General features: G+C 39.8%; 1 protein-coding gene across 1 annotated transcript; it reads left to right on the top strand.

Annotated features, from left to right (window-relative positions):
- The first annotated feature begins 607 nt into the window (after nt 1-607).
- Nucleotides 608-27,137, top strand: asz1 (ankyrin repeat, SAM and basic leucine zipper domain containing 1). Its single transcript, XM_022208469.2, has 12 exons — nt 608-715; nt 1,547-1,649; nt 1,840-1,962; nt 8,352-8,463; nt 18,935-19,046; nt 19,214-19,348; nt 19,645-19,760; nt 21,006-21,078; nt 21,615-21,671; nt 22,382-22,488; nt 26,606-26,711; nt 27,003-27,137. The coding sequence occupies exons 1-12, from the start codon at nt 608-610 to the stop codon at nt 27,135-27,137; spliced, it is 1,287 nt and encodes a 428-aa protein (XP_022064161.2).

The raw sequence follows: 27,137 nt of genomic DNA, 5'->3' as shown, positions 1-27,137 counted from the left end.
GTCAGACAAAAACAGACAAAAAACAACAAAAATGACAAAATATTACAACATGAGACACAAAATAACACAAATCAGTGAACAATCTAGTATTTTACTTCATGATCAAAACAACTTGTCATGGTCCAGAAATTATTTCAAATTTACAGCTTAACTAATTTACAATCTGTAATTAATGTCCTCTCTGGAATTTTTACACTTTGAGGGCCGGTTTTGGCCCCTGGGCCACATGTTTGACACTCCTACATAGACTGTTTTTGTGATACGTCTAGCTACATGCTAAAGTTAACGTACTTTTGCTAACAAGATAGCTAATGCTAGTGTTTAGCTCCTCCTGTAGCAGTAGGGCTGGAAAGGAGAGGAAAAGAAACACAGCAAACAAGTCATTTATGCCACAAGTGAAACTAAACTTACCAAAACAGTGCACGCTTGAAAAAGACTCCATGTTTTTTATATGTTCCCAGATAGCTACATAACAACAGGTGTGGTCCTTAAAGTGTGAAACTCCGCCCACCGTCGATCCGAAACGAGGCGCAGTTTGACACACTTGAGACTGGTATCCGTCCACATTCAGCCAGGTGTCTCAGCTCGTTAACGTCCCGGCGGAGTCATGGCAGACTTCATGGACTACGCCTACCCAGCTGGAGACGAAAGCGACGCCAGCAACGAGGAGTGGGACATCGGGCATTATCCAGATAAAAAATCTTCTTGCATCCAGGTTATTTTAGAAAATATTGTTCTTATTATCTTATTTGGGGTGATGTCACTAAAACGGACTGATAGCACTAGCTAGCAGTTACTGCGACACAACTTAATTTAGTTAGCCCTATAGTCTGTTGATGTCTTATCGTGGTGGTTAGCGAGCTAAACCTCGCTTTGCGGAATAATGCGCACAGAAGATAACTGGTGCAAAGTGTTATGTTTAGCAGTGTTGTTAGTTGATGTTTAGAACTAAATGTAGTGACAATTGTGCTCTTGCGCCTCTTTTTAGCCCTTCACGATCCTAACTTGTTTCCAGGCCTCTTAAAGTGACTTACATCAGGTTAGGTAAACAATGGTAAAGCACATTCTTTCGCCCTATTTTCCGTATTTGTTGTCATACTCTTGACTTAATGTTTTATTGGCAGCCACATTTAGAAATTCCTGAGAGTACAGCTTCCTAAAGTAAGGAGTTTAGGTACTTGTGCAGTGTATGTCTTATAAAACTAGTTAGTGTTCAGTCCATACTCTGTAGCACCAGTTTGTTGAGTGGAACTGGGACATGGCATAGGTGATATACTCAACATGCACAAATGACAGACCCTGATCTTCGCATTGACACCCGATGACAAAAATATATTTAGAATTGCTGCACACACCTGAAATTACTTGTGCTGAATTTCACTGCATGTTCTGATATATCCATCACAGGAGTGTTTTCCCTTAAATTCTTGAGATTAATGTCAACATGACATCCAGAGACATTTCTTTGGTACATTTCCCAAATGTTCCATTTATTTTGGGTAAGAATATTTTACATTCATTTATAAAGATTTTACCGTATTCTTAGGAACTTGATGCTTCTGTACCACATGCAGAAGATAATGTGTCAAAGTTGAAACAAGCCATCAGTAAAGGAGACGTTGCAACTGTTGAGCAGCTGCTGGATGATGGCAAGTACTCATTTTATTTGCTGTTTGACACAACTTCGTAGTTAGTGTTAAATAATAGTTATATTGCAGTATTACAAAAAAATAACAGTCGACAGTAAGGTTTCCATTGGATTTTTGTTTTACTCTGATTTACATGTATACACGCTTCATTCTTTCTTGTTACTGATTCAGTTTGTTTTGTTGTGGACAGGTGTGGATGTGGAGACCAGGCTTAGGTTTGAATGGACTCCTCTGATGGCTGCTGTCAGTGTGGCTAACTATGACTTGGCCAAACTACTGCTGGACAAAGGAGCCAGTGCGAATTTCAGCAAAGGTCAGAGAACAATATATTTGAGGAGATGTTGTCCAAACTTATTTGTGCAAATATATTTTGAGTTTAAGGTGGTTTGCCATGTTTACCTTCCTATGAACTCCTGCATTTTTAAAATAATGTACACAACTGCTCTTGATATCTGTTTTCACATTTTTTGCTTTATTTTCTTATTACTTCCTTGATCACTTTATTACTCTTCATTTTGACAGACAATTGCACATCAGTCTTAACACAAACACTCAGTCAGCCATGTGTGAGCTCTTTTGCGTGTGAAGCAGGGCTTGTGCTATGCAACAGAATTACTATCCGGGCAATAACAACTGGAACGGTTATTTCTGTTGCACAGCACACTCACTTCCGCTTTTGATGCCATAACGTGCATGAGATAGAGACAGACGATTGCTCGATTAATCGATAGCTGCAGCCCTATTGTCAAGTAATGTGGAAACAACACATAGGTCTCTCTTGGACACTGGGTGTAGTTAAAAAAATGTCCAGTCACTTGTGAACCTTTGCTATTGGACTCTGTGATGAAAGGGCTGCATCACTGACACACTTCTTACAATACTGGCATAAACCTACTCACATTAAAGCCGGCCCTTTAATATTTTTTTTAAAAACTGAATATGCTGAAGCACAGAGAATGAACAACAAAAAACATAACGGTTCAAAGACTTAAGGTCTGGATTGTGTTTGCTGTGTTTTGAATTTTCAGTGAAGTGGCTTGTCCAATTCTGGAGCCAGTCCACTCTCGAAAGCTAGAGGTAGCAAGAGATAAATGTGACTGGTTGATCTAAGTCAAGATAACAGTCATTATCAGATGGAATCTCAGAGTTCTTGAATTTACACAAGTGTAGTGCCAGCTGAAGATGAAAAACTAACATTAATTTTAGAAACTTACAACTCCAGTTAAAGCTTAAAAACTATTAACACAATGTGGCTGGCTGTGTTGGCTCAGTCCTCTTCCTGCTCACAACATAAATGTACTCTCTGTTCTGTATTACTGATGTTGATAATATTCTAACAATACTCACCCCTAATCTTGAACTTCATCCGACCTCTTTTCAGTGTCTCTGCATGAGTGAGCAGGTGAGTGTGTTTCCACTCTGACCACAGTTGTCACATGTCTGACAATAACATAGTTCTGTAATCACCAAATGAAAATAAATATACTTGGTAAAATGTAATACTGGTGACTTGTACACTTGAAACCTGAACAATAACTGTGTAAAATAATAATGAAATTAGGAAATTACAAGATTTCCAATAATACCTGAAAGCCTTATTATTAGCTGGATGTAAAACTTACACACTCGGCTCACATATATCAACATATAAGGTAAATTCAGTGCACATATGTAGGATTTCTAACCTGAGAGCAGAACAATACACTTCATAGTGTTTGTTATTCATTGATTTGTTAAGTCCAATTCTGTGCAAACATGCCCTGATTGGAGCAGTCTAAGGTTCAGCATCACCCTGCAACGAAAGCAAAAGAAGGCATTGATCAAATACACTACCAATCATTACATTTTTTAAAACGCTATCATAATGAAACAAGTTAATATCTAAAATGTTGAAGTAGAGAGTTTTTTCGGAACTCAAATGGGCACAAAGTCGTGTTCGGTCTTTTATGATAGAGCTTGTACGGTGCATGAAAACGTGCTACAGTATGTTCCTCCTCCTTCCTCTAAGAAAAAGGCTACTTTGAACTGTTTTTTGATCTCTTCTAATGTTCGTTGATCTTTGTGTTCTGTCACTCGCCACTCTTCAGGAGAAAAAAAATCAGAGTAGATGATCTGATTAGGCAACACCATAATGTTTTGCCTTCCAGGCTTGAATATTAAACAGCCATACCTAATCCTCCTCATGGTCCCTGTTGAGCTGGTGTTGAGCTATCTTTTTCTGTGGCACCTTTTTTCAATTTCCTCACCTGCTGTAGCCAAAGACCAGGGAACCAATCATAACTATGCATCAATATGCTTCATCTGCCACTACTTAATGGTGATGACGCCAAAGAGGAATTCTTACGGAAACACACCACTGATCCTTGGTGTTGTTTTTAGTTCTTGGACACTGCACTGTCATCTCAAAGCAAGAAAAATTAAAGGCATCTGTTGGATCAAGGTCAGTCTGGGTAAAATTAGCATGGGAGCAGAACTCCTCTATGTTGAGGTTTGCAGTTTTACACATGTAAAAATCATGTGTCCTTTTGTAAAATGCCATTGTAGGACAGTTGAGAAACATTAAACACTTTGTTGTTAGATAAGACTCATTTCAGTTGTGCACAGGAGTGGAGTCAACTGTATAGCAGCTGACCCAACTTCAGTCAGAACATGGATGAGTTATTACATTAAATTTTTGGTCAAAATGTTGTTTTGGCCTTCTTCCACTAAATCGCATTGAATGACGACTATTCTGATGTTTGACTTCTGTAAATTGACAGATTGCAAATAAATTGAAGCATTTTCTGCTTTTGAAGTTATTGCTACTGTGCAGCAGCAAAGCATCTGCAGTAGTTACATCAGTGAATCTGTGATGAGAAAATTTTGAGCAAATGTCATGTTGTTAACCCATGTTCCTATTGTGGCGTGATGTTTTTTGACTTGAAGGTATCCTTTCAAGTGTTGATATTCGATCTGGTTTCGTACAGGGTGTATTAAAAAAAAAATGCACATTTTCTCGTAATGACCAACATTCACAAGGGACAGCACACACAACAGGCTAAGAGTTATTTGCTGATGATGTTGGATCACCGCTACTTTAAGGGTAAAAATCTCATTATTAATAACGCTGCTTACAGTTAAACATCCACCAATCCAAGCATTAGCTATACCCACTTTATTCTGTAGAGGGTTTCAGGTGGTTGGAGCTAGGGCTGGGCAATATGGCCCAAAAATAAAATCTCAATTTTTATTATTTTTTTTGAAAGTCATCTTGGACAATTACGATTTTAATCAGTTTTTGTTGTTTCTTTGCGGTCTGTTTGCTATGGCTAGTGCTAGCCATGCCGCACTCCCGTAGCTGCGGGCACTTTTCCCATTCTTTAGCATGCCTCTGCCGGAGGTGCTGAAAGAGGTTAGTTGTGCCGCTACTCTTCGTTTTCACAGTACTTTTGCAAACTTTGCACATGACTGTAGTTTGCTCTGTGCCAGTCTTGTCAAAGCCGAACCACTTCCATATAATCGATGTAACATGAGGCATTTTTCTCGTGACCAACTCTTCATCTGCTGTTTTGTCCGCCATGACGGCGATGTGAGTGTTTTGGTGGAAGGAGATGAGAGGCGGAAGCAAATGCCAGTGCACCAGTCGTGAAAGGCAGAAAGAATCTGTATTGTTATATATTTAAGCTTGCCTTGATTTTACGATTTGGCAAATTTTCAAATCGTCAGGTTTTAAAAATGCGAATTAATCGAATTAATTCGATTAATCGCCCAGCCCTAGTTGGAGCCCATACCAGCATTGTGTAAGAGGGTTTGATTGACAGTAGGGCTGCAGCTAACAAAGCCTCGAGTAATCGTCTGAGCACGATACGTCATCAAAAGCAGAAGTGAGCGCGCATTGCAACAGAAATCACCGTCCGACCGGAGCGCGGAACATGGACGGACATCGGCGCTGCATTGTGCATATATTATGTATGCACGATGCAGCGCGGACATCCGCGATCCATCGTAAGCGCGGATGTCAGTATTTACTATACAGCTGTATCTAAACGCCGACATCCGCGTCGATGTCCGTCCGTGTTCCGCACTCCGGTCGGACGGTGATTTCTGTTGCATTGCGCGCTCACTTGCGCTTTTGATGACGTATCATGCTCAGACGATTACTCAAGGCTTAATTAGCTGCAGCCCTAATTGCCAGTTAAAGTAAAACAGTTTTTTTTCCCTGCAGTTCCTATAAAATATTAAAAAATCACTTCATACTTACTATTCCTGGGTGTCCACTAGAAGCCCTCATTTGTCTGCTTGAAGTCCCCACACTGAAGTTTGAAACCACAGCACTAGTCATGCTGTTGATATCTGATCTCAATTAATTCTCAGTCCACAATGCCAAGTTCAACTGCGTGTGTGACTGATTTCACATGTTCTTGGCATCTGATGCTGGAGGCAGGTGAAGGAAACAATTAAACAAGAGGATGACGTGTGGTCACGTCCCAATGGCGTTTGTCCAAGCAGCGAGGCTAAGCAGAGGAATGCATGAGTGATTGATAACGGTCACCGTGCTGCTCTCATGCCCTCTCACTAATTCTCAGGCCTCAGATTTATTTACTCCATTCCTCCGGAGACGCAAACCAGGCAGTCTGGTTTACACCCACACACACATAATATAAACATGCACACATTCACACACTGATATAGAGCCAAACATGCACAGCCACAAAGACACAGAAACCCACATACAGATGTAGAGACCCAGGTATTTGTGCACTCACATACAAGGAAACACACAAACACATTAGATGCACACAGGTTGGGGACTCGGTTACTGCTAGAAGAAACCAGGAATTGAGAACATTGCCATGGGTCTCAGTCTGCTCTTATCAGGGCAAGATGAGGACACAACTCCTTTGGAGTTACAGTCCTATAAAGGCTGCCACACTTCCTGATGCCAGATAAACAGCTATCCATCTCATCAGACCTTTTTCCTCTCCTTACTACAGCATGATGTATGACTTCATTATGATGAAAAAACAAGATATTTCTTTTTCCTCTCGTCAGTTTTGCACAGTAGTGTATATAGTAGTGTAATTGTGAATTACAAGGATTTCATACCTTCTATTTATTTACATTAGGTAACTACAGTAACCAAACTACATAATTTTTTTAATCAAATATAACAATGAGATTTGACAGTAAATAAAAGAGGGAACACTTGTCTGTTTTGACAACAGGTTTGGAGCTCTAAGGACTCATGGAAGTTTGCATTTTTGCACATCACTGTATCTAAGCAAATGAACCATCATCTGTATTCAAGGAATATCTTGGTACTTGCCCTAATGTGTCTGTTTACAGTTGATGAAAACACAGCAGCAAGACTGCTTTTGGTGCTGAGAATAGATTTAGAAGAATAACTTTTTAGTCAGGTCCCACACACATTGGCAGTTTCTCAACACATTATATACATGATTATAAACAAGAATAAAGTGGCAGATAAATGTTTTGGCGACCACATTCATACAGTTCTTTTTCACAAGGATGATCTGGGGCTTATAGTTAGTAAAAAGTAGCACTTCATTGGCTTTCGTTATAAGCGGAACTAAATTGTTTTGCTATTTCTTACTCCTCACTGCTTTGGTTTGTTGCTACCTGGCGCTGAAACAATGCGGGGGCTGCTCTGCTCACCATGCACTTTTCATGGTGCAGGATAAGTGTTTTTTTTAAGATGTTGGTTCAGAATATCAGTGCTAAACATCAAATGCACTATACCTATCCATCTTTTACAGTTGTTGGGATGTTATTATTGCCATACAGTCATAGCTCTACTCTTAAAATACATGTGTAACAGTTTTTCCAGGCTGAGAGTTTACTTGTGTTGGTGCATGGAACGGTGGGACTGATGTGCGTGCAGAGACTTACACAGTTTAAATGGGGAGAAGAATAACCATGGTTGTTTAGTAAAGCTACAATTTAAAGATGTCCCTGAAATGCATCACATGCATGAGAATGTGCTACTAGGTGACAGTGGACAGAGGGGCCTTTAATCCCACTTACTGTGTTACTGCAACACATGTAACTTGTGGTCAGAAATGACTTTAAAAAAATTAAAAATGGGGTTCTAATGTCAAATTTAACATAGGTGAAACTGAGGAATATTGTATTCTTGGAGACACACTCAGTCTGATCTACTGGATGCTCGGCACCCAGGTCTGACAGATGCAGTGACAAAGAATTTTAGCTTAATTTTGCCTATTAGAACTTCGAAGTAACCAAGACTGACCTCAAACCTTAAAATATACAGTTAGGTGGCAACTTCCTTAAAAACATCACTCATACCTACCTGTCTATATTACTTCAATTGCGAGATTATTTCTAATCCTGTAATTGAAGCAACCAAGTAGCCCTAGATATCTCAGTAACTTGACTGTGAAGCTGTCCAAGACTCAGAAATTTGTCAGTGTTGGCCATTTGTAAAATACAGGGTACATTCTAAGAAACACCTCATCTTCTAACCCCACATTGTTTTATTCTAGAGGCTTTCTCTGGAATATTGTGAGCTACAGAAAAGAGCTGCCCACTGGTAAACTGCAAACCAAAAGAGCTAAAAAGTTTCTTGTTACCAGTTTTTTTTTTGTTTGTTTTTTTTTTTTACAATTTTTAATAATCTGCGCTAAACTAAATGTTTGTTTCAATAAAACTGACTCATAAAATTGTTGTTGTTCTTGCCCACAGATCACTTCACAGTGCTCATGGCCAGCTGCACCGCGTCTGCCAGTGAAGACAAAATTGCACGTTGTGTGGAGCTTCTGCTGTCCAGAAATGCTGATCCCAACATGGTGGACAGGTGAGGGGGGTACAGATGTGTTTCAGGTCAAAATATTTATGAGATTTTCAACACAGTACGCACAGTCACACCCCTTTTGATGTAGGCCAAATAAAAACACTTCAGACTTCACTAGAACAGGGGAGGAAAACAAGAGGTGCTGGATCAAATTTCCTTTGATGGTTCTCGTTATGTTTAGCTGCCATGTGGTAGCATTATGCACCACTGTGCTCCATACAGTGTGTGTATATTTGTGTGTTTTGTTTGGAATGTCCTGTTATGGCATGTGCATGTACAGACGAGTATCAGACAGACAGACAGACAGACAGACAAACAAACACTGAGTGTAAAGAGTGGGCAGGAGGATTTTAGAAACTTTTTTTTTTTTACTCATTTGGATTGAGCCCAGTAAACATGGATTTGCTAATTTATGGTCCAAACCCTTGATATGTCGGTTAGCAAGTCTATGCCTAACCACTAGCAATCCAAGCCATGTAAGCTCTTGTTCTGGTGCATTTGCCCATTGTTACCTATGGATTGATAGTTACCTTTCTCTATTCTTTAAAGACAAACCAAAGATGTTTGTATTTTCTCCATCATTTGTACACTGTGTTGATATCATAAAGTTATGTTATACATACATAGAAGTGCAGCCCGAAAAGTTGCAATATTGTGGAAAAGTTTATAGTTTTGTAATTTAATTCGAAAAGGTAAGCTTCATATATTCTATTTCTGGAATCTGAAATATTTCAAGCATTTTTTTGTTTTAGTTTTTATTATTATGACTTGGCTCATTAATATCAGAAATTCAGTATCTGAAATACAGAAAAACAATTTATGATATGGAAATGAAAAATATGGTAATTTATGCACTCAATACTTGGGGCTCCTTTCCCACAAATTACTGCATCAGTGCGGTCTGGTATGGAGGCAATCATTTTGTGGCATTGCCGAGGTCTTATTGAAGCCATGGTTTCTTTGATAGTGACCTTAAGCTCGTCTGTATTTGGGTGTTTTTCATCTTCCTCTTCCTTTTGTCAATACACCATACTGTGCTGGCCAATTAAGCACAATATTATCATAGTTAGTAAAACTATTTGGTAGTAGATTTGGCACTGTGGGCAGGTGCCAAATCTGACTGGAAAAGAAAATTGACATCTTTATGAAGCTTGTCAGCAGGTGGAAGCATAAAGTGCTCTGAAATCTCCAGGTAGACGACTGCGTTCATCATGAACTTACGTAGTAAGACACAGTGGACCAGCACCTGCAGAGAACACGGCTTTCCAAGTCTTCACTGCAGAAACTTCACACCAGACTTCAAACAGCTTAGATTCTGTGTCTCTCCACTCTTCCTCCATACTTGAGGACCTTGATTTGCAAAGAAAATGCAAAATTTGCTTTCATTTGAATACAGAGTTTGCAGTCCAGTTTTTCTCCTCAACCCAGGTTAAAACCAGTAAGTTCTGATGTCATCTCCGGTTCAGGAGTGGCTAGATTTTTCGATATGTAGCAAGTATAGCCTCTTTCCTGAAGACGTGTGTGTTCCTGGTTCTTCTTCATGCACTGACACCGGCCTCAGTTTACTCTTGGCGACGATATCCCAAGTTTTTATTTTATTTTTTTTTTTGCCTATTTTTAGCTTTATTTGAGAGGTTCAGTAGAGAAGCAAACAGGAAAGTAGGGGAGAAGAAAGTGGGGAAGACCTGCGATAAACGGCTGTGAGCTGGAATCGAACTCTCCACTGTGTCGGGGACTATAGCCCCTGTTCATAGGTCGCCCGCTTAACCAGTTGAGCTATCTGGGTGCCCGTCTGAAGTTTTCTTAATCGACTTTTCTTGACAGTCCTCTCAGTCCTCATCCCTGTTGCTTGTGCACCTTTTCCTACAACACTTTACCTTCTGGTCAACTTTCCACTCATATGCATCATGACAGCACTCTGCCAGCAGCCAATGTTTTTAGCTGTGACCTCCCGTGGCCTGCCCTGTTTCAGTATCGTCTTCTGGAAAATTTTCAACTTTTTTTTTCCAGCCTGCCCTGGATGTATCAAACTGATGTAAAGTCAATCACACAAACAGCAAATGTTCCATAGCCTTTCATGTTGATGCTGTTGCTATATTTGTTCAGTGTGCTGTTGTATTGTTGTATGCATATTTTTGATCAGATTCAGGCTCAGACATGTATACAGGGGTCCTTGACTTACGTTGGAGTTCCAATCCTATGGATTGACGCAAGTCGATTTTCAGCGTAAATCGGAATTCCGGTGAAAATGTAAACAAAGCCGTTACGTGCATTATGTTATGGCAAAAATGTAAACATAGCAAAGCAAAGATATCAATTCGTTCTTTGGAAAAGTAATGAATACCAATGACTTTCATGCATGTATGATTCATTTTACAAGAAGATAACACAATATGTTGCACGGTTTTTACTATTTGAGCATTTTATTGTATCCAATTTCACTTCCATGGACATGGCTTCACTTTTCTTCGAAGCCCTGCCATCAGAAGAGTCTGATTTCCGCTTAGGAGCCATAGTGAAGGGCAAAAAGTTAGCGAATGTAGCACAGTCCAATGTGGTGTTCAACCAGTGAATGTAAACAAAGCCATCTTATAGCACCGTGTGGCGGTTTACTCATCGACTCTGTTCGCTGTGTGACAACGTATTCATCCGCTCCGCTCACTGTGATGAAGTGTTTGTCCACTCCACTGGTCAACTAGTTCCATGTAACCACTTCCGATGTAACGGAAAAATGCCGTACATCGTAAACCAAGGATCCGCCCATATCCAGAAACAATGAAACGCTGTAGGTCGAGGATGTCGTAAATCCAAGGACACCCTGTATATGTATTTAGGAAGTTGATGTCTTGATTAAAAAAAGAAGTAAAAACTCACTTTTATTGTTTGTTCTGCAGACAACAGCTTCTGAGTTGATAGGGGTCACTGGAGCGGGGTCAATAACAAGATGGACACTAGGATGGCCTTTCTCTTGTGGAGGGTGAACTAAGGGGCTTAATGAAGGTCCAGCATAGAATAAATAACTATCATTTTAAACAGTACATCATGCAAAGATGTGGACGATCGGTACCCAGAATAAAAGTACGCACCTGACAAAGCATACCATCTCCCATTTTCTCAGAAGATGACAAGATACTATGGTCTACAGCCATGGCCATAAGTTTGGACACAAGTACCATGACGATTGTGAATCTTAGAAAATACCACAAAATTGTCACTTACAATACAATACACAACTCCTGAGAACTATATTAAGTTCCATATTTAAAAAAAACATCAAAAGAGTTTGGTGTCATTTTGTTATTCTTACCAAATTCGGTTGTGAAAGTACTGCATTTTTTTGTTATTTTCTTCTAATATTATATTTTGGGAACAAAGTTGTTCCAATTGTTGGAATTTATTGATAATATTATATCCCTTGTTGATTTATTGACTAAATAAACTGGTGCTGTCAAAAATATTAGTTATGTTCTGTAATAGACATCAAAACAGACATAGTAAGTCATGCTGTGTCCAAACTTATGGCCATGGCTGTATTTCACCCTAAGCAAAAAAAAGTTTTTTTTTTTTTTTTTTTTTTGCTCATAAACGTGCTGTCTACAGTGACTCCATCATCAGATTAATTGTTGTTAGAAATATCTCACAAAATATTTATATTTTACTCCCCGATTGACACACATTTCTTTCTGTGTGGATTAAAACATTCATCAGATTCTAATCATATTTCATGTGGACTGACACAAATGTCACAAAACATTGCATAGACACTTCCAGAATACTGATTGTGTGAATTCCCCTCAATACATTGAAGCAGAAAGTGTTGGAGCCTACGAAGTATTGTCTAAAAATGTCTTTAATATTCTGATGCAGGAAATGATATAAATTAATACAAGTGACTGGTGGCATTTGGGATCTGTCAGCCATTGCAATGATTGGATACAAAATCTGGTTTCCTGTCTCAGTTAGGAACTTGAAAAATTTTGTGTTGTGGAAAAGAATGAAGACAGGTCATTCTTGAGGCATTTTTACTGTTACCATGTGTGGAATTTTGCTGCGTCAAAGTGTGGATGCAGCCCCCAGTGGTTTGTTGTTTAGCTTTCCTTAATCCTCTGCCACTTTGTCACTACTAGCATGTCATTACATGCACGACACACACCACCTGAAACCCCTTGATGGCACTCATGGATATGGTGTAGCATTAGGAAATTGATTGGTTCCTACCCAGACAAAATATTTAAACCAAGATAACAAGGGACAGAAGGATGCAGACGAGAGGCCAACAGCCCCCACCAGCCAGGGGAAAAGAAGAATATGAGGTTCATGTGGGTGCAGAGGATAAACCCCCTCCTTCTTCTCATCTTCTCTTACGTCTGAATATCAAACCAATGATTAACACCAGCTGCTCGTCCCTCTGTCGTAGTGTAAGCAAGCATTCTCTGTCATCTCTCAAAGTCCTGCAGGAGCACGATGTGGGGTCCATTGCCTCCATATGTTCCCTTTTTTCACCTTCACTGTACTGGTCTGTGTTGAGCATGGTTCCATTGAGGATGCAACTTGCTTCTCCAAGCTGAACATAAGTGAATATGTATAAAACGAGACATAAATGCTGACAGACCTTTGTCCTGAAGCCACTACAGCTTTCTTTTAAGCAGTAAGCTTCAGGTCATTGCTGAAAAGTGAACCGTCACCCCAGGCTCACTGCTTTCTTTTTTTTTTTTTTCCAAGGACTTCTTTGTGTTTAGGTGCATTCACTTTCCCTTCAGTTCTAACCATGGTTTCTGTGCCTGCACTGCAGAGCATCCTCATAGCATGATGCTGCCATCACCACACTTTACTGTAGGGATGGTGTTAGCACGTAATGAACAGTGTCTGTCAGTGTCGTTAGTGTGTTCAGGTTTCATCTCATTATACCGTCTCTTTCCTTCTGCCCCAGTGTGTTCTTCAAATTCCATTTAGCAAACTCTAAGCAGGCTTTTATGTCTTTTTTTTTTTTTAGTCAAGAGTAGCTTCTGCCTAAATTCTGTACTACAAAGTCCAAAGTGATGGAGTGCTATGATGGTCATCCTTCCTATGGATTTCATTCCAGGATGGATGTCTGGAGCTCTGTTGGAGGTTTTTGGTCAGGTCCCTGCCAAAAGCCAAAAGCTGGTGGGACCAATCTATGAGGAGTTGGAGTGATTACAAACTTCCTCCATTTCACGGGTACTGAGACCACAGTGCTTCTGGGAGCATTTCAATTATAAGTGGTTTTCAATAGGTGCAACAAATAGTCATATATAAAAAATAATCCTATAGTAGATTGCAACTAATGACCTCATCAGTTGTCAGTGAAAGTAACAGTCAATTTGTCAGTCATGCTATCTCATGGTTTTTGGCTGGCTTGAATTACATGTAGGCTGAAGTGATGCATTCAAACACTGAAAAGATTTTCAAGACTAGACTTGGAATCCCCCTGAAACAATGGTGGTAGAAACAGAAGAGTACAATAATTTTTAACTTTGAGGCCGAAACATGCATTTCCGGCCATGGAACTCGTTAGACATTTACATGATAGTTTATTTTGTGCTTTATACAACATTTATACATATCCTTTGTTTCAATACTGCTTTTAAACAGGAATTGGAGCCTAATTACTAGGTATCAGTCCTGAAAGATTGATTTCATTGGGTAATGAAAGATGTGGAAAAGGTGCTGCTGAACGAGACAAAAATGAGATTAGTTAGGGCTTGCATAAAATTAGATAACATACTATTTATGCATGATTTGTCCATGATAATTCACTAATTTTGTCAGTGAAGATGTAATCTTTTCAAGCCTTTATGCAAATGTGGTCATTATAAAACTTTAAAATCATCATTCTCTTTGAGAGGTAGTGTGTTGGCCGAGGCACAGTGAGTCAGAGATTTCTCATTGTTACAGGAGGAACGATATTTACACTGAGCTGTCTGCATATCGATCAGGTGACTGGGAACTGACTGAAACTCAGAGTCTGAAGGACGCGCACACATAAAACACACAGAAACAGTGCATGAGTGACCTTGGTGCCTGTCCCATAGCAAAACCACCCTCAGACAATACTCTAGCACAGGATATAAAAGTACAAATATAATGGCCCCCGCCTACATCATTCTCCTGAGTCAAAGAGGAAGTGACTGATTTGTGGGCATGGCATGTGAATAAAGATAGTCATACTCGTCATAGCTATTGTTGCATTTGTTTGAGTTTACATAGAACATTAACTTTCACTTGGAATTGCATAAAGGAAGATGTGTGTGTTTACTATTTAACTCGTTGGCGCAGCACATCTGATTCACACCTATTTGATAAACATCACCTCTCTATAGGCACACCTTCAGTTCAAGATGAGTTATTGGTTCAAATCTCACCACTCATACTGCCAACATATAGTGTTGCATAATATGCCATTACTAGAAAAGCACTGCAATAACTTGCTGATAAAAAATATACTAATTCCTGTTTTTTTAGTACCGACTCTGTAACTGGTCGTCAGTCTTGCTAAGAGTAGCATTTCTGTTCAATATTGTAAGTGTGTAAAAGCAGGGGAGTGAGTGTTTGCAGCTCTACTTGCCCGCAGGAAAAGTGGCAAATGCCTTTCCTCTTTGACAGCTTTCTGTGCCCCAAAATAACTGCAAATCCTAGCGCTTGTGCCGACTGTCTACAGCTTATGTATAAGGCAAACGCTCAAAGTGAAACATTGAATTATTTTACTTAAGTAAGCAACAGGGAGGGAAACCTCACAAAAAGCCACAAAGCCCTTCTGTAAAACATGTTTTAAAGTTTTGCAGACCGAGAAGTATGAACGTGTCGACCTTTGTGAAGCATCTTGCCGATACGGCTGCCAACTTGTACAAAGAATTCAAAAAGCAACATATTAGTGAATATAAAAGTCGAACGAATGATTAAACAAACAACATTTTTCACCATCAGAGTTTGACAATCTAATTGGGTAAAAGCAATAGTGATTGTTAAACTCGGCTCTATCTGTTTAGCTGACTGAAGAAGGTGGAAAACATCTTTGTGTGCATATGCAGCAGAGCGCAGACCTGGCAGGAATGTGTTCAGTCTGTTACACAAATGAAATGCTATCTGATGGGAAATAGGGCTGCAACGATTCCTCGAGTAATTTGATTACTAAAATTCCTCGAGGCAAAGTTCTCTGAATTGAGGCTTCGTCTAATCCAGACCCCAGATCACTAACTGGTCGACCATGGTGAAACTCCGGAACCAGATTTCATCATATGCAGACCCAGAGCTATAATTAATAAATTATAAGCTGCGACAGGAAATTATGTAATTATTATTTTAATTATGCAAGAACGGAATTCTGGTAGAAAATGTAAATGTGTGTAATGTATTTATTTTACCAATCAATGCAGCTGAATATTTCTAACAGACAGCTGCACAATTAAACTATAAAACTTCATATATTCAAACATGACATTGTAATGAAGTGCATGTAGGTCTGGCATTGTCTCATAATGAAGGAAAACACTAGCCTAGCCGCGCTAGACCCATGTTCTGAATTCTGAAGGCACAAGGGTCTAGGGAAGCTCGACAGGGAGGGAGGCAGGCTAAAAGGTTGTCTTTCAAATTACTCTGCAGCAATTGGGTAGGTATACAACCAATCAGCGCAACGAATAGGCTGACGGAGTTCCTAGAGCGCCGGCGGATTGTGGCTAAGTCCCATTAGCTTCCCAACCAGCGGAGCCAACTGGTATATTAAGGATTTGCCATATCCCGTCAGCATAAGTCCAAATACGTCTTTCTTCTCAATGAAACACTTCAGTGCCGTCCTTTGTTTATCTTTCAAGTTGAATTTTAGCTTCAAATCTTTAAGGGCTGTGGCCAAAGCCGAGTTGAAAGATAACTGTTTATTGTGCGCTGGTTGTTTCTGTCAGAATCGTCGCGCCTCTGTCGTCACTTAGTTACGCCCGCCTTCTGACTCTACACTTCATGGTGATTGGTCTGGCCAGTTTTAGGAGAATCCAGCCTCGAACCTTATGGAGGGTAACTAGACCCACCCTGGCAGAGAATTAAATTCGTTGCTGTGGGTTGTCTAGCGCGGCTAGGCTAGGAAAACACTTTAATTTGTGGCCAAATCAAAGTGAAACTAATGTTTCTGATTGAATGTTCTCTGTAATGAATACTAATAAACTGATCAGTTTTCTTACTTGTTCCTTGAGCTGCAGTACCAGCAATTTAAACGGACCAAACATAAAAACATATTTCAGTTCCTTTGATTACCACAGACATTATCCTCTTTAAACTGAAAAAAGCAAATAGTATCTCTACCTTTCAATAATAGGTTAACAAAAATGTACAAAATCATTCTTAATTTTGTGCTTTGTTTTTGTTTTGTTTTTTGTGCTATAGACCGAAATGGTTGCTGTTTCTGGACAAATTGAGTTGTACTTTTTTAGTTACATTACCAAAGTCGACATTGTCTATATCATAATAGTTACAGAAGTTTTTTTTAAGTGTTTTTTTTTTTTTTTTTTTTTTGGAAATCCTGGTACAAGCAAGGGCTGCACAGTGGGGTAGTGGTTAGCACTTTTGCCTTGCAGCAAGAAGATCCCTGGTTCGTGTCCCGGCTTTGCCGGGATCTTTCCGCATGGAGTTTCCATGTTCTCCCTGTGCATGCGTGGGTTTTCTCCGGGCACTCCGGCTTCCTCCCACAGTCCAAAAATATGCTGAGGTTAATTGATTACTCTAAATTGCCCGTAGGTGTGAATGTGATTGTTTGTCTGTATATGTAGCCCTGCAATGGACTGGCGACCTGTCCAGGGTGTCCCCTGCCTTCGCCCGAGTCGGCTGGGATAGGCTCCAGCACCCCCCGTGACCCTAGTGAGGATGTTTGTCCAAATATCAGACCTGAGAATCAATGTATGTGATTCACATCCTCTGCTTTGTTGGCCTATTTATGTGTGGAATATGGATTGTCCATCTACTGTAAATGCCTCTCCTTTTCCTCTTGCAGTTCCTTTCCCTGTAACACACACACACACACACACACACACACACACACACACACACACACACACACACACACACACACACACACACACACACACACACACACACACACCTGAAAGAGGTGAAGTGATGAATTGCCTCCAAAGTTTCCCACCGTTTGGAGTAATGCATTTTTCTCACGCACTGTGTTTGAGCCAGAGGTGATAAGATACAGTTGTTATTTATGTACAGTCCTTGTTCATGTGGAACTGAACACATGGAGCCAGTAGAGGAATGACTATAAGCAAGAAAGGTTAAAGTAGTTAAAACCAGGTCTTCAGTTTACCCATTGTTTGTTTTTGAGGGGCACGAAAAAAAGTGTTTATGTGTGACCATTTCATACCCTCTGTCTGTAAATACTGCAGAAGAATATATATCCTGCAAGTACCTTAAAAAACTCTGATGAAAATCCAGTTATTGTTTATCTGTAGAGTTGACACGTAATTCTATATGGTTGTAGTTTTCTCCTCTGCAGAAGACAGTGGACACTAGATGTGGACAGCGTAGTTGAAAAATTAATTTGGTTGTAATAGTTATTTCTAAATTGGGGGAGAGGGGGGAAGGGGGGTCAGGGTCAAGGGTGTTTTTAGACTGTGAAACCCATCTTGCCAAGGCAGCTACCAGTTCCCACCGGTCTCGGCCTACACCAAGGGAATTTTGTGGGTATGGACAGTGGTGATGAGACCCAGGCGGCCACAAACTAGCCTGGGGGGAGTGACAGAATGAAAGGGCTCCACTGTTACAGAATATGAAATGATTGTTTGCCTTACCTTAACTGTCAAAGTGCCATTGTTTTTGTGCATCACCAACAGAAATCAATATTCTGGATTACCAAAACATTATCTGTTTAAGTGTAATGTATTAACCTATTAAAGCTGTTAACTTGGTGTGATTTGTCATACCAGGTTAATAGCCATGTTAACAGCTGCAACACTTTTACAACATGTCAAGCACTTAGGTGACATTAATATACTCCAAAGACACATTGTCAACTTTTTAACTATGCTTTGAGGGCTGTAGGTTTGGACCAGAGTGAAAACCTGCCTGTGCTAAATGTGTAATTCACTGTAGTCACAGTTTAAATGGTCCTGACTCAATAGTGGCATGGTGACAACCATAGCGCTAAACTATAATATGGTGTCTGCTTCCCCCTGCTGGTTTTGTTACTCATTACTAAGTTGTCTACTTTCCTTGTCTCCTCTTTATTTGATCAACCCCCTCCCCCCACTGTTGTCATCTCATCATTATTAATCCTTTTGTTACTCTGTTTTTCTCCTTTCATTTTGGCACCATGTCTGTACTCTTTCAACTTGTCATTCCTTCACCCTCTTCACTCAGATCCTTACCTGTCCTTTGGTCAGTATTTTCTAATCTTTTGAATTGTTTTCTTAACATTTTCCTTTTTCTCTGCTAACTTTTTCTGTCCTCTGCTTCTTTTTCTCAGGTCTCAAATGACTTGCTTGACACTGGCAGCCAGGAATGGCTACAGTAAGGTCATCAACATACTGGTGTCCCACAGAGCAAATATCAACGCCCAGGATGACCAAGGATACACAGTGTGTCAATTTTTTTTGTCTTAAAAGACTCCCAAAGTAGGGATGTGCAGGTCACACTGTAGCTCAGAAGGCACAATGCATATATAATATAGAATCATTTTGTCTATGTAACATTTACACCAAACAAAAACAGACTTTTGTAGAACTGATGGCAAATATTTTTTCAGGCTTTGTCTGTAGCTGTGCAGTATGGCAGAGAGGAGGCAGTGCTAAAGCTCCTCCAGCTGGGAGCAGACAAAAACATAAAGACAGAAACTGGCAAGAGGCCTGCCGACCTGGCTGAGATGTTCAAACACACACAGGTACCTAAAAGGCTTCTTGGATGCATGTAAATGCCATATATCAGCAGCTTCGTGTTTTTTTTTGTTTTGTTTTGTTTTTTTTTAAACGGTTTGTTAAATGATTTTTAGAAATGCAATATAAAGACTAATGTTGTTGATGTTAAGTTCTTATAGCATATAAAAGAAGTGAACATCAAGACTGTGTTTCCTGAAATTATGCTGCATGTGTTGTGCTTTGCTTTACTAGAAAAAGTATTTCCTATAAATCTTTAAAATGTTGCCAGATCACATAGTGTTCTTGATTGGTCTGTTTACAGATAGCCAGGATTCTGGCCTCTTCATCCGACATTTCTACTTTTGAAACCTTCAGTTCCAAGGAGACCCTCTCTAAGTTCTTCAAGACTAACTCTGAAGTGCCACCTTCTAAGGACAGGTAAGACAACCTGAAATTTGAATTCACTGTCTTCAGGGCTGTTTGACAGAGTTAGATTTGAATTGGCTTCCCTTTTTCGCTTTGGCTAGAGAAACAGACCTGTATTTTGCCGTTTTGACAGGCTGCCACTCACAATAGATCATAAGCAAACTATGCAAATGTCAAGTGTTTAAAATGCTGATTGTATTTAGTAAAGAAAGGATAGTAATTCCCACCTCTTCTCCTTATTATAGTGTTCTTTCTATTACCTTGATTGCTTCTTCTCTGTGTTTTTCAGCTGTGATTCTTTTATCTAGTGTATAACTTATTAACTACCTAATACTTTGTCACTGCGAAGTTAGGCTTGTACTGGGCTGCTCTCAAGTCTGAATTTGTGTAAAGCAGCTAAGGACAGCATGCACTCAGAACTGTACAAAGAAAAATCACACTGATGGTCAGCAGTTTAGCGAAGATTATTTTCCGTGTAAATTGTTACACATCACTGTGTTTGTACAATTTTGCTCTTCTCTTCCATTGTCAAAGTAACATTCAAGTCTTCCCTGCAGCCTGTTTGCTTACGGCCCCCTTTTGGATTTTCAGTGAACTCGTGTCTGTGCTGCAGGTGTTGTTGAACCACTGTCCAACCAGACATAAACAATAATAAACCTCTTGCGTGAGTGTTCAGTTCATTCAGGCACTGCTGGGCAATTATCATCAGCCGAAAACATTGTATTTGACCATGTCTGGCACTAGGAATTACTGCCTGTAAACATTTTGGCAGTCTTTCTCCCATGGCAGCTACAAAGATGTTAAACTCCCACATTTCATATATTACACATTTCACATATTTTAAACATTGTGAGAAGACAGGCTTCATTGTAGAACCCATCATGCCATCAGTCAAACTGGAACTGTGAGTACACTGCAGTTATGCCGATGTATCTGCACTCAATGAAACTTTCCTTAAACCAAAGTTATCCCCAAAAGCAGAAAAAATATATGTCTTTGCTTTTGCCTCATCCTTTCTACAGTGAGGTGAAAGGTTCAGTTCAGGAACAATTGAGCTGGAAGAACTTGAGTTCATTGCTCAAGGAAACTTAGGTAGAGAAGGTTTATATTTCTCTGAGACCTTAAACCAAGCACTTATGATCTCCCTTTTCAGTATTCTGCTGTTCAGCTTTCAGACAAATTTGCATTCTTCCAAACATGCAGTACTAGTACTTCAGAGTAGATCAGTAGTTAATAAAAAAAACCCTCTGCCCTCAGTGTAACCAGGCTTGCTGACCTGGAGCTTCTCCTTCATGGCCTCGATCTTGGCTACCTTGTGGACATCATGACTGTAAGTACCCCACTGCACACTGCAGTAGGATTTAAATTATTTTTTTCCCAGAAAATTTCCTTTTCTTAATGTGACAGATTTCAGTTCTCTTATCTTAGTGACGCCAATATAGTGAGCAGCAATACCATGCTAGCACACTTAGTGCATTACTGTATTAGAGTAATGGGTGAAATACAGTGATCCCAAATGTGGAATCATGCACAGCTGTATTATCGACGAAATGACATTCACATGCTTGGGAAAGTGTCACGAGATGTGTGGTTTACATATTTTTCGTAGTGCTTCATAAAGGATCCAGTGTGCTGGATTGGCTTGGACCCGAATTAAAGTAAGGGTCAGTTCAAGTTTTAGGTCCTATCTGATGTACCAGGACTTGGTTTGACAGGTGCAGGTAGCTTGTTGTTACTGTATGGAAATGCCTTATGCAGGCGCATCTGGTTCAGGTCATGGAGTCAGGAGCAGCTGTAGAAGTTTTGATTTGGTGAATGCAGAGCCTTGTTTTCTGTGTCTGACTTTTCACTCACACACATGCACAGGAAAATGACATCAGCTGGAATTACCTGTTGACCATGGAGAAGGAGGACCTTGAGAAGGTAGAGGATGGCTGTAACATCTGGGTGTCTGTCAGCTTGGTAGCTCACTGCCAGGTTTGAGGGTGACCCAGAAAAAGACAGGAGTAGCTGCTGATGCCGCAGTTTGAGGAGAGATGAAGATGAGATTAAGAAGACTATCTTTTAAAATATATTTATATAAAAGTTAAATCTGCCATAATTGGTAAATATATGAAGCATTATTGCTTCCTTTTCCTGACCCACATGGGTATTATTACAAACACATGTTGCATTTGTAATAAATAATAGAAGAAAATTTTAAAAGTTTCAAATCCTGCAATTTTTTTTTGTTGACAGTCCCCCTTGGATCCTCGTCAGGTCTGAGTGCATATGAAAATCTTTTGTGAAGTGGAGTATGTGTGTGGGCAAGCTCTTTTTATTTCTGTGAGCTAGTTTTTAGATAGTCCTGCACTTACATGATGTGTACATAACTACTTTTTCCTTCTAAAACCAGAGTTTTCAGGCATGAGACTTGTATTCTTCATGGTGAATTACAGGCAACCATAGAAGAGAAACATGGGAAGGGATTTTACCATGAACTCAATAAATGCATGATAGAAATAAAGATAATTCCTTCAGCAAATAATTGATGAATGTATTTGTCATATAATCATGCATTATATTTTTTTATGAGAACACAACAAAGGCAGAGTTTTATTTAAAAGATTATTTTTTTCTCTGGCATTTGTAAGATTGGCGTCACAGATCCAGTGGACCAGCAGAAGTTGTTGAATTCTGTGCAGCAGATGCACCTGGACAAAGTGGACACATTCACCCTGCTGGAAGCTGCAGATAGTGGGTAGGTTCCCACGTCTTAATATCCTGAAGGCTGTCAATACGTGTGTCCTCCACAGAACATCAAGATACAAAAACCTTGAGAAGGATTGCACAGGAGAATGGTGTAGACTGTGATCTATTTGAGCATAACTTTATTTTTCAGAAAGGCACTACTAAAAGATTAGAATGACAAATAGTCTGATCAGATGTTTAATTCTCTTGACATTACACTTTCTATCTACAATACAGTCCAAACATAAAAATCATTCTAGGTTGTAGTTTCAAAAAAACTTGTCAAAAGGTGTTTGAGAATGCTTACAGTATTTGAAAATCTTCAGTCTTTTAGGAATGTCTGATAAGCTGTATTCCACAAACATTCTGCACAAAGCCAGAAACAAAGTTGATGGTAGTAGCAAAAATTTAAACACTTGTCAGCCACACACCTTAAACCCTCCCCCACATCCAGCCCGCCTCTATCTCCTTGTAATGCTCCATCTGTCCTCCTCCACTGGAAGTCGTCCATCAACCCTATGAGCATCTCACTGTCCTCGCTCTGTATCTCCTTCCCCCCATCTCCGTAGCCTAGCCCTCAGCCAGGCCTTAATGGTTTAAGCGGAGCTGTAATGATTTGTAAGGTGAGAGGTGATGGGTGGTTGCTATGAGTAAAGAAGAGCCAACGGCTAGGGCCAAACAGAGCCATTGCACCACACCCCATCACCTCATGAATCCTCTGCCGAACTGGACCCGTTAGCTCCATCCGGCTTCCCCTGCCGGATGAGAGACTATCCAATAGAGTGGAAGGTTTAATGACTGGGATGGAAATCTTGGGAGCTCCTTGAGGAACTTTACTTCACACTGTATAAAATGGAACTGATAAAGAAATGAGTCTCCTGTTTCTCTTGACCAATACGGTACATGTGAAAAAATATGATCTGCAATTATTTTTGCCCATCTTTCTGTTTATAGTTTAAACATTACTTTGCATCTGTTTAAGATATTTTACCTGCTGTGCAGAGCACCTGATGGGTGGCCCTGTACTATTGCAGTCTGTTCAGGCTCAGCCCAATGGACTAGCATGTGACTGCTGCATTTCTCCTGAATCCTAGAGCAGGTTGGGGACTTGTTTTTATGGTGGGACATGTTCAAAGCCTGCTTCCATGGGTAGCTGCTTGGAAGAATATTTGCAGTTCCTATTAATACGAAATCTCAAGATCATGCAGGTGAAGCTAGAATTGAAGACAAATTATGCTTCATGCTTGGTTATTCAAGGGGACTTTTGAATTGATAGACAGGTTATGGGATGCTCCATAGCCCAGCTGACAGGTCAGATAGATTCTGACTTAAGAGGGGCTAAAAGGGTCTATATGGTGAAAATCCATTTTTATTGTTTTTTGTGGTAGTTATAAACTTGGTTGTGTGAAGTCAAAGCTGGTAAGATATGAAGACCTGCTGCTCCTAAAGTCCCCAGACAACTCTTGATAGTCTTGCAGCTTTACAACTTTGAACTAATGTTTTGTACCAACACGAACCAATAGTCATCTAGCTCAAACTTTTATAGTTTTCCTTCCTTACTGCCTGCTACGTCCAGCTGACCCATTCAAAAAGAGCATCTGCCTCACAGCCCACCAGGTTTATTTACTTTCTAGAGCAGCTTATGCTAACTCTAAAATGCCTCAACGATGAACACAGCCACCAAACATTCTGCTTTTGGTTGCAAAAGTGAAGACTCAGTGGATTAGTTTATTATTGATGACAGTGTCATCACAGTGACAAAATCCTTAGTGTTACACATTGAGGTTTATGTAGTTAATGTTATTATTAACTTTGATTGTATTTGCACAGGTCAGTAAAAGCTGAGAGACATTCAGAGAGGGTAGAAACTTTCGAGCATTTTGAAACCAATCAACTAGGATAAGTGGGTTACTGTGTTGTCATATCACCTGCTGTGCTGCAGTGCAACATAAACTCAGTCTGTGTTTACATATGTATGCTTCTCTCATCCTCTCCGTACTCTCATATACTGCATTTTAATACAGCTAAATTCCCACAAAAGCTTTTTTCATTCACGTTTCAGTTTCAGATGTCAGATGACAGAACAAGTAAGAACCCGCTTAGAGAGAAAGTTAGAAGCCATAGAAAGTCCTGGTCTAATACACATATTCACATCTGTGTCAGCCGCTCATTTAGAAAAAGACTAAAACCAGGGGTTACACAGTCATAGTAAAATGACGCATCTTTGTAGTATTTTTAGCTTCAAAACTGAAAGGCACTTCCTGCAGACATGTGAGACTTTAAAAAGAAATTTTAAGGACCGCAATATGGACCCTTTAAATTATGTGTTTTTAGTTGGATAAATATTACCTTGTCACAGATGCTCTGATTTTTTTTTTTTAAAAACATTTTAAGAAACTTCCAAACAGATTGCTTTGTCTCGGTAGTTTAATTGACATCATTGTATAGTGACTTTGAGCATGTAATTTGTTTATGTTCTTGCGTGTATATCCTACCTGACACCTGCCTTGGAAACTCTCTTTGAGCCACCTGGCAGAGCTGGAGGTTTTGATGATATCCTGCTTTGCCCATTGCAGCTGTGACCCAGTGCTGGATAATAAGTATCAAATAAATGGACCCACAAAGCCTCAACAATACACAAAATAGTTATTTTTTTGAATCTTCAAGTGTAAATGTAACTTAGTTTATGCAAACTACTACAGTGGATAGCTAGGGTGAAAAGATAGATGCTTGACCAAGGGCTGGAAACTGAGCACACACTACCACTTCCAGTGGAATTTGGACAAGTGATGTGTGACAGAACTATCACTGATCTGAATCTGCCAAAGAAAATGCGCAGTGGGTCTAAATATATATATATATATCTAATCTATCCTCGGTTGCTGCCATTGAGCAAGGCACTAAAAAACAGGTATGACCATTTGTCTTGGATGACGAACGTTGAGAGGCATACATGCATTCTCTATCAGCATTCAAACAGAACATCTACTATGTCTTCAACGAGCTTCCCAATGAAGCCCGTCATCACTCTCTCTAGATAAACTAACAGCAGGAAGAAGGGAGGTGTGGGTGCAGCACAGGCTGACTGACAGTGTTTACTCGCCACTCTGACAGAGTGTGAGGAGGGCCGGGACGGCTGGCTGCTCAGTCCCCTCACAGAGGGAAATGTACCATTAAGATAAGAGCTATCAATATCCCACAGGATCAGGGGATGGGAAGAGAGGGATGGAAAGGCTGATGAATATAAATAACTAATCATTTGAGGTGGATGTTTTCAGGGAGGTATGACAGCATGGGTTAGCATGATGAGGAGGTGGGGGGAAGGCTTGGCCACCTGCTCAGTTTTCTGTAGAGTTTGAGGTGGTGGTGTCCAGGAAAATGTATGGAGAATGTTAACACAAAGTTTGGTCCAAACTATCAATCTGTCTGTGCTGTCATGGCTGAGCATCCTTAGCAGACTATGCCTTGTTTTTTTGGAGTATTTGTTGACATCTCTTTAGGGTTTAGTTTTCAAGAAGGAAACTTTCTGACCTCAGTTTAAAACTTATACAGCATTATTCACATGCCCAAAACCGCAGTGTGACTTGTAAGACAAGCTGTCTTTTTGCAGTTATAATTGTAACCACTACAATGTAATCACTGAAATGCATTTGTATTTGCATAAAATTTGTATTGTAACTAATGGCATCTATATTAGTTAATCTGAGGATTATCTCTAGTTTAACATCAAATAATCAACCAGTTGTTTAGTATTAGATATAAAAAATGCCTATCAAAAATTTTGTCCTCAACGTGACATTTTTGAAGTATTTGTTTTGTCCAAACCATCATTAAGCCCAGAGACACTCTTACAGTGATGTAAAACCTAAAGCTCAGCAAAGCCTGATCACTTGGAAGTAGAAGCCCGATTTTTTTTGTTTTGTTTTTAAATAAATACCTAAAATTAGTAATTGAGTAATAAATGGCTGATTAATTGTATGTTGGCGAGCCAACAGAATAAGTAATGTTTGACATGCACGTGTAAAGTATACAACGTGAATTTAAAAATCTATTTATTAAAAATATGTATATTTAAAAACGATATTTCATTGGTTATCTGATGTTTTAATTAGGTATTTTCTCTGCAGGAGTGAGGAGCTGCAAAACTTCATCATAAGTGTGAGACAGCAGTGCTGCTACCTGACAGAAATGATTCAAGACACCATCAGCCGTTTGCCCCGTCAGCCCTCTCAGGTACACATCGTCTGTAGTGGTGCACTTGATTAGGGGCTACTAGGTGTTAACACACAGGATCCAAGATCACGCTAATGTGCTGACATTTTGGCAACAGGTGTAATTGGGGGGGCATTGACGGGTGAAATTAATTAAACTGTGTTAGTTTTGACATTTTACTGTCATTTTACTGTTGCTGATGGTAAAACATGTAAGTCTGAATTCCTGTCAGCTGACTTGCTTTGTCTGTCTGCTGCCATTGAGCTTCATTTGTAAACACAACTTTCTCTGCCTCTCTGCTGCTCCAAATAGTTGGTCTTCTCACTGGACCCGAAGAAGGAGGCCCGTGCTATCTGCAACCAGCTAGTGCTCCAGACTAAAGACCTCCAGAAAGAAATCATCTGCCTCCGCAATCTGCTAAGCCAGGTCGACACACACACTTTGTAG

Source organism: Acanthochromis polyacanthus, chromosome 8, assembly GCF_021347895.1.
Source record: "Acanthochromis polyacanthus isolate Apoly-LR-REF ecotype Palm Island chromosome 8, KAUST_Apoly_ChrSc, whole genome shotgun sequence".
NCBI classification, from domain to species: Eukaryota; Metazoa; Chordata; class Actinopteri; family Pomacentridae; genus Acanthochromis; species Acanthochromis polyacanthus.
The sequence above is the reverse complement of the archived record's forward strand: the minus strand, read 5'-3'. Positions and strand labels throughout refer to the sequence as shown.

What these genes read in the sequence shown, in the direction of transcription:
- asz1 (XM_022208469.2), top strand. Translation starts at nt 608, where the DNA reads ATGGCAGACTTCATGGACTACGCCTACCCAGCTGGAGACGAAAGCGAC. An exon ending in AAAAATCTTCTTGCATCCAG is followed by an intron (nt 716 to 1,546) that starts GTTATTTTAGAA and finishes CCGTATTCTTAG; the next exon opens with GAACTTGATGCTTCTGTACC. An exon ending in TGAGCAGCTGCTGGATGATG is followed by an intron (nt 1,650 to 1,839) that starts GCAAGTACTCAT and finishes TGTTGTGGACAG; the next exon opens with GTGTGGATGTGGAGACCAGG.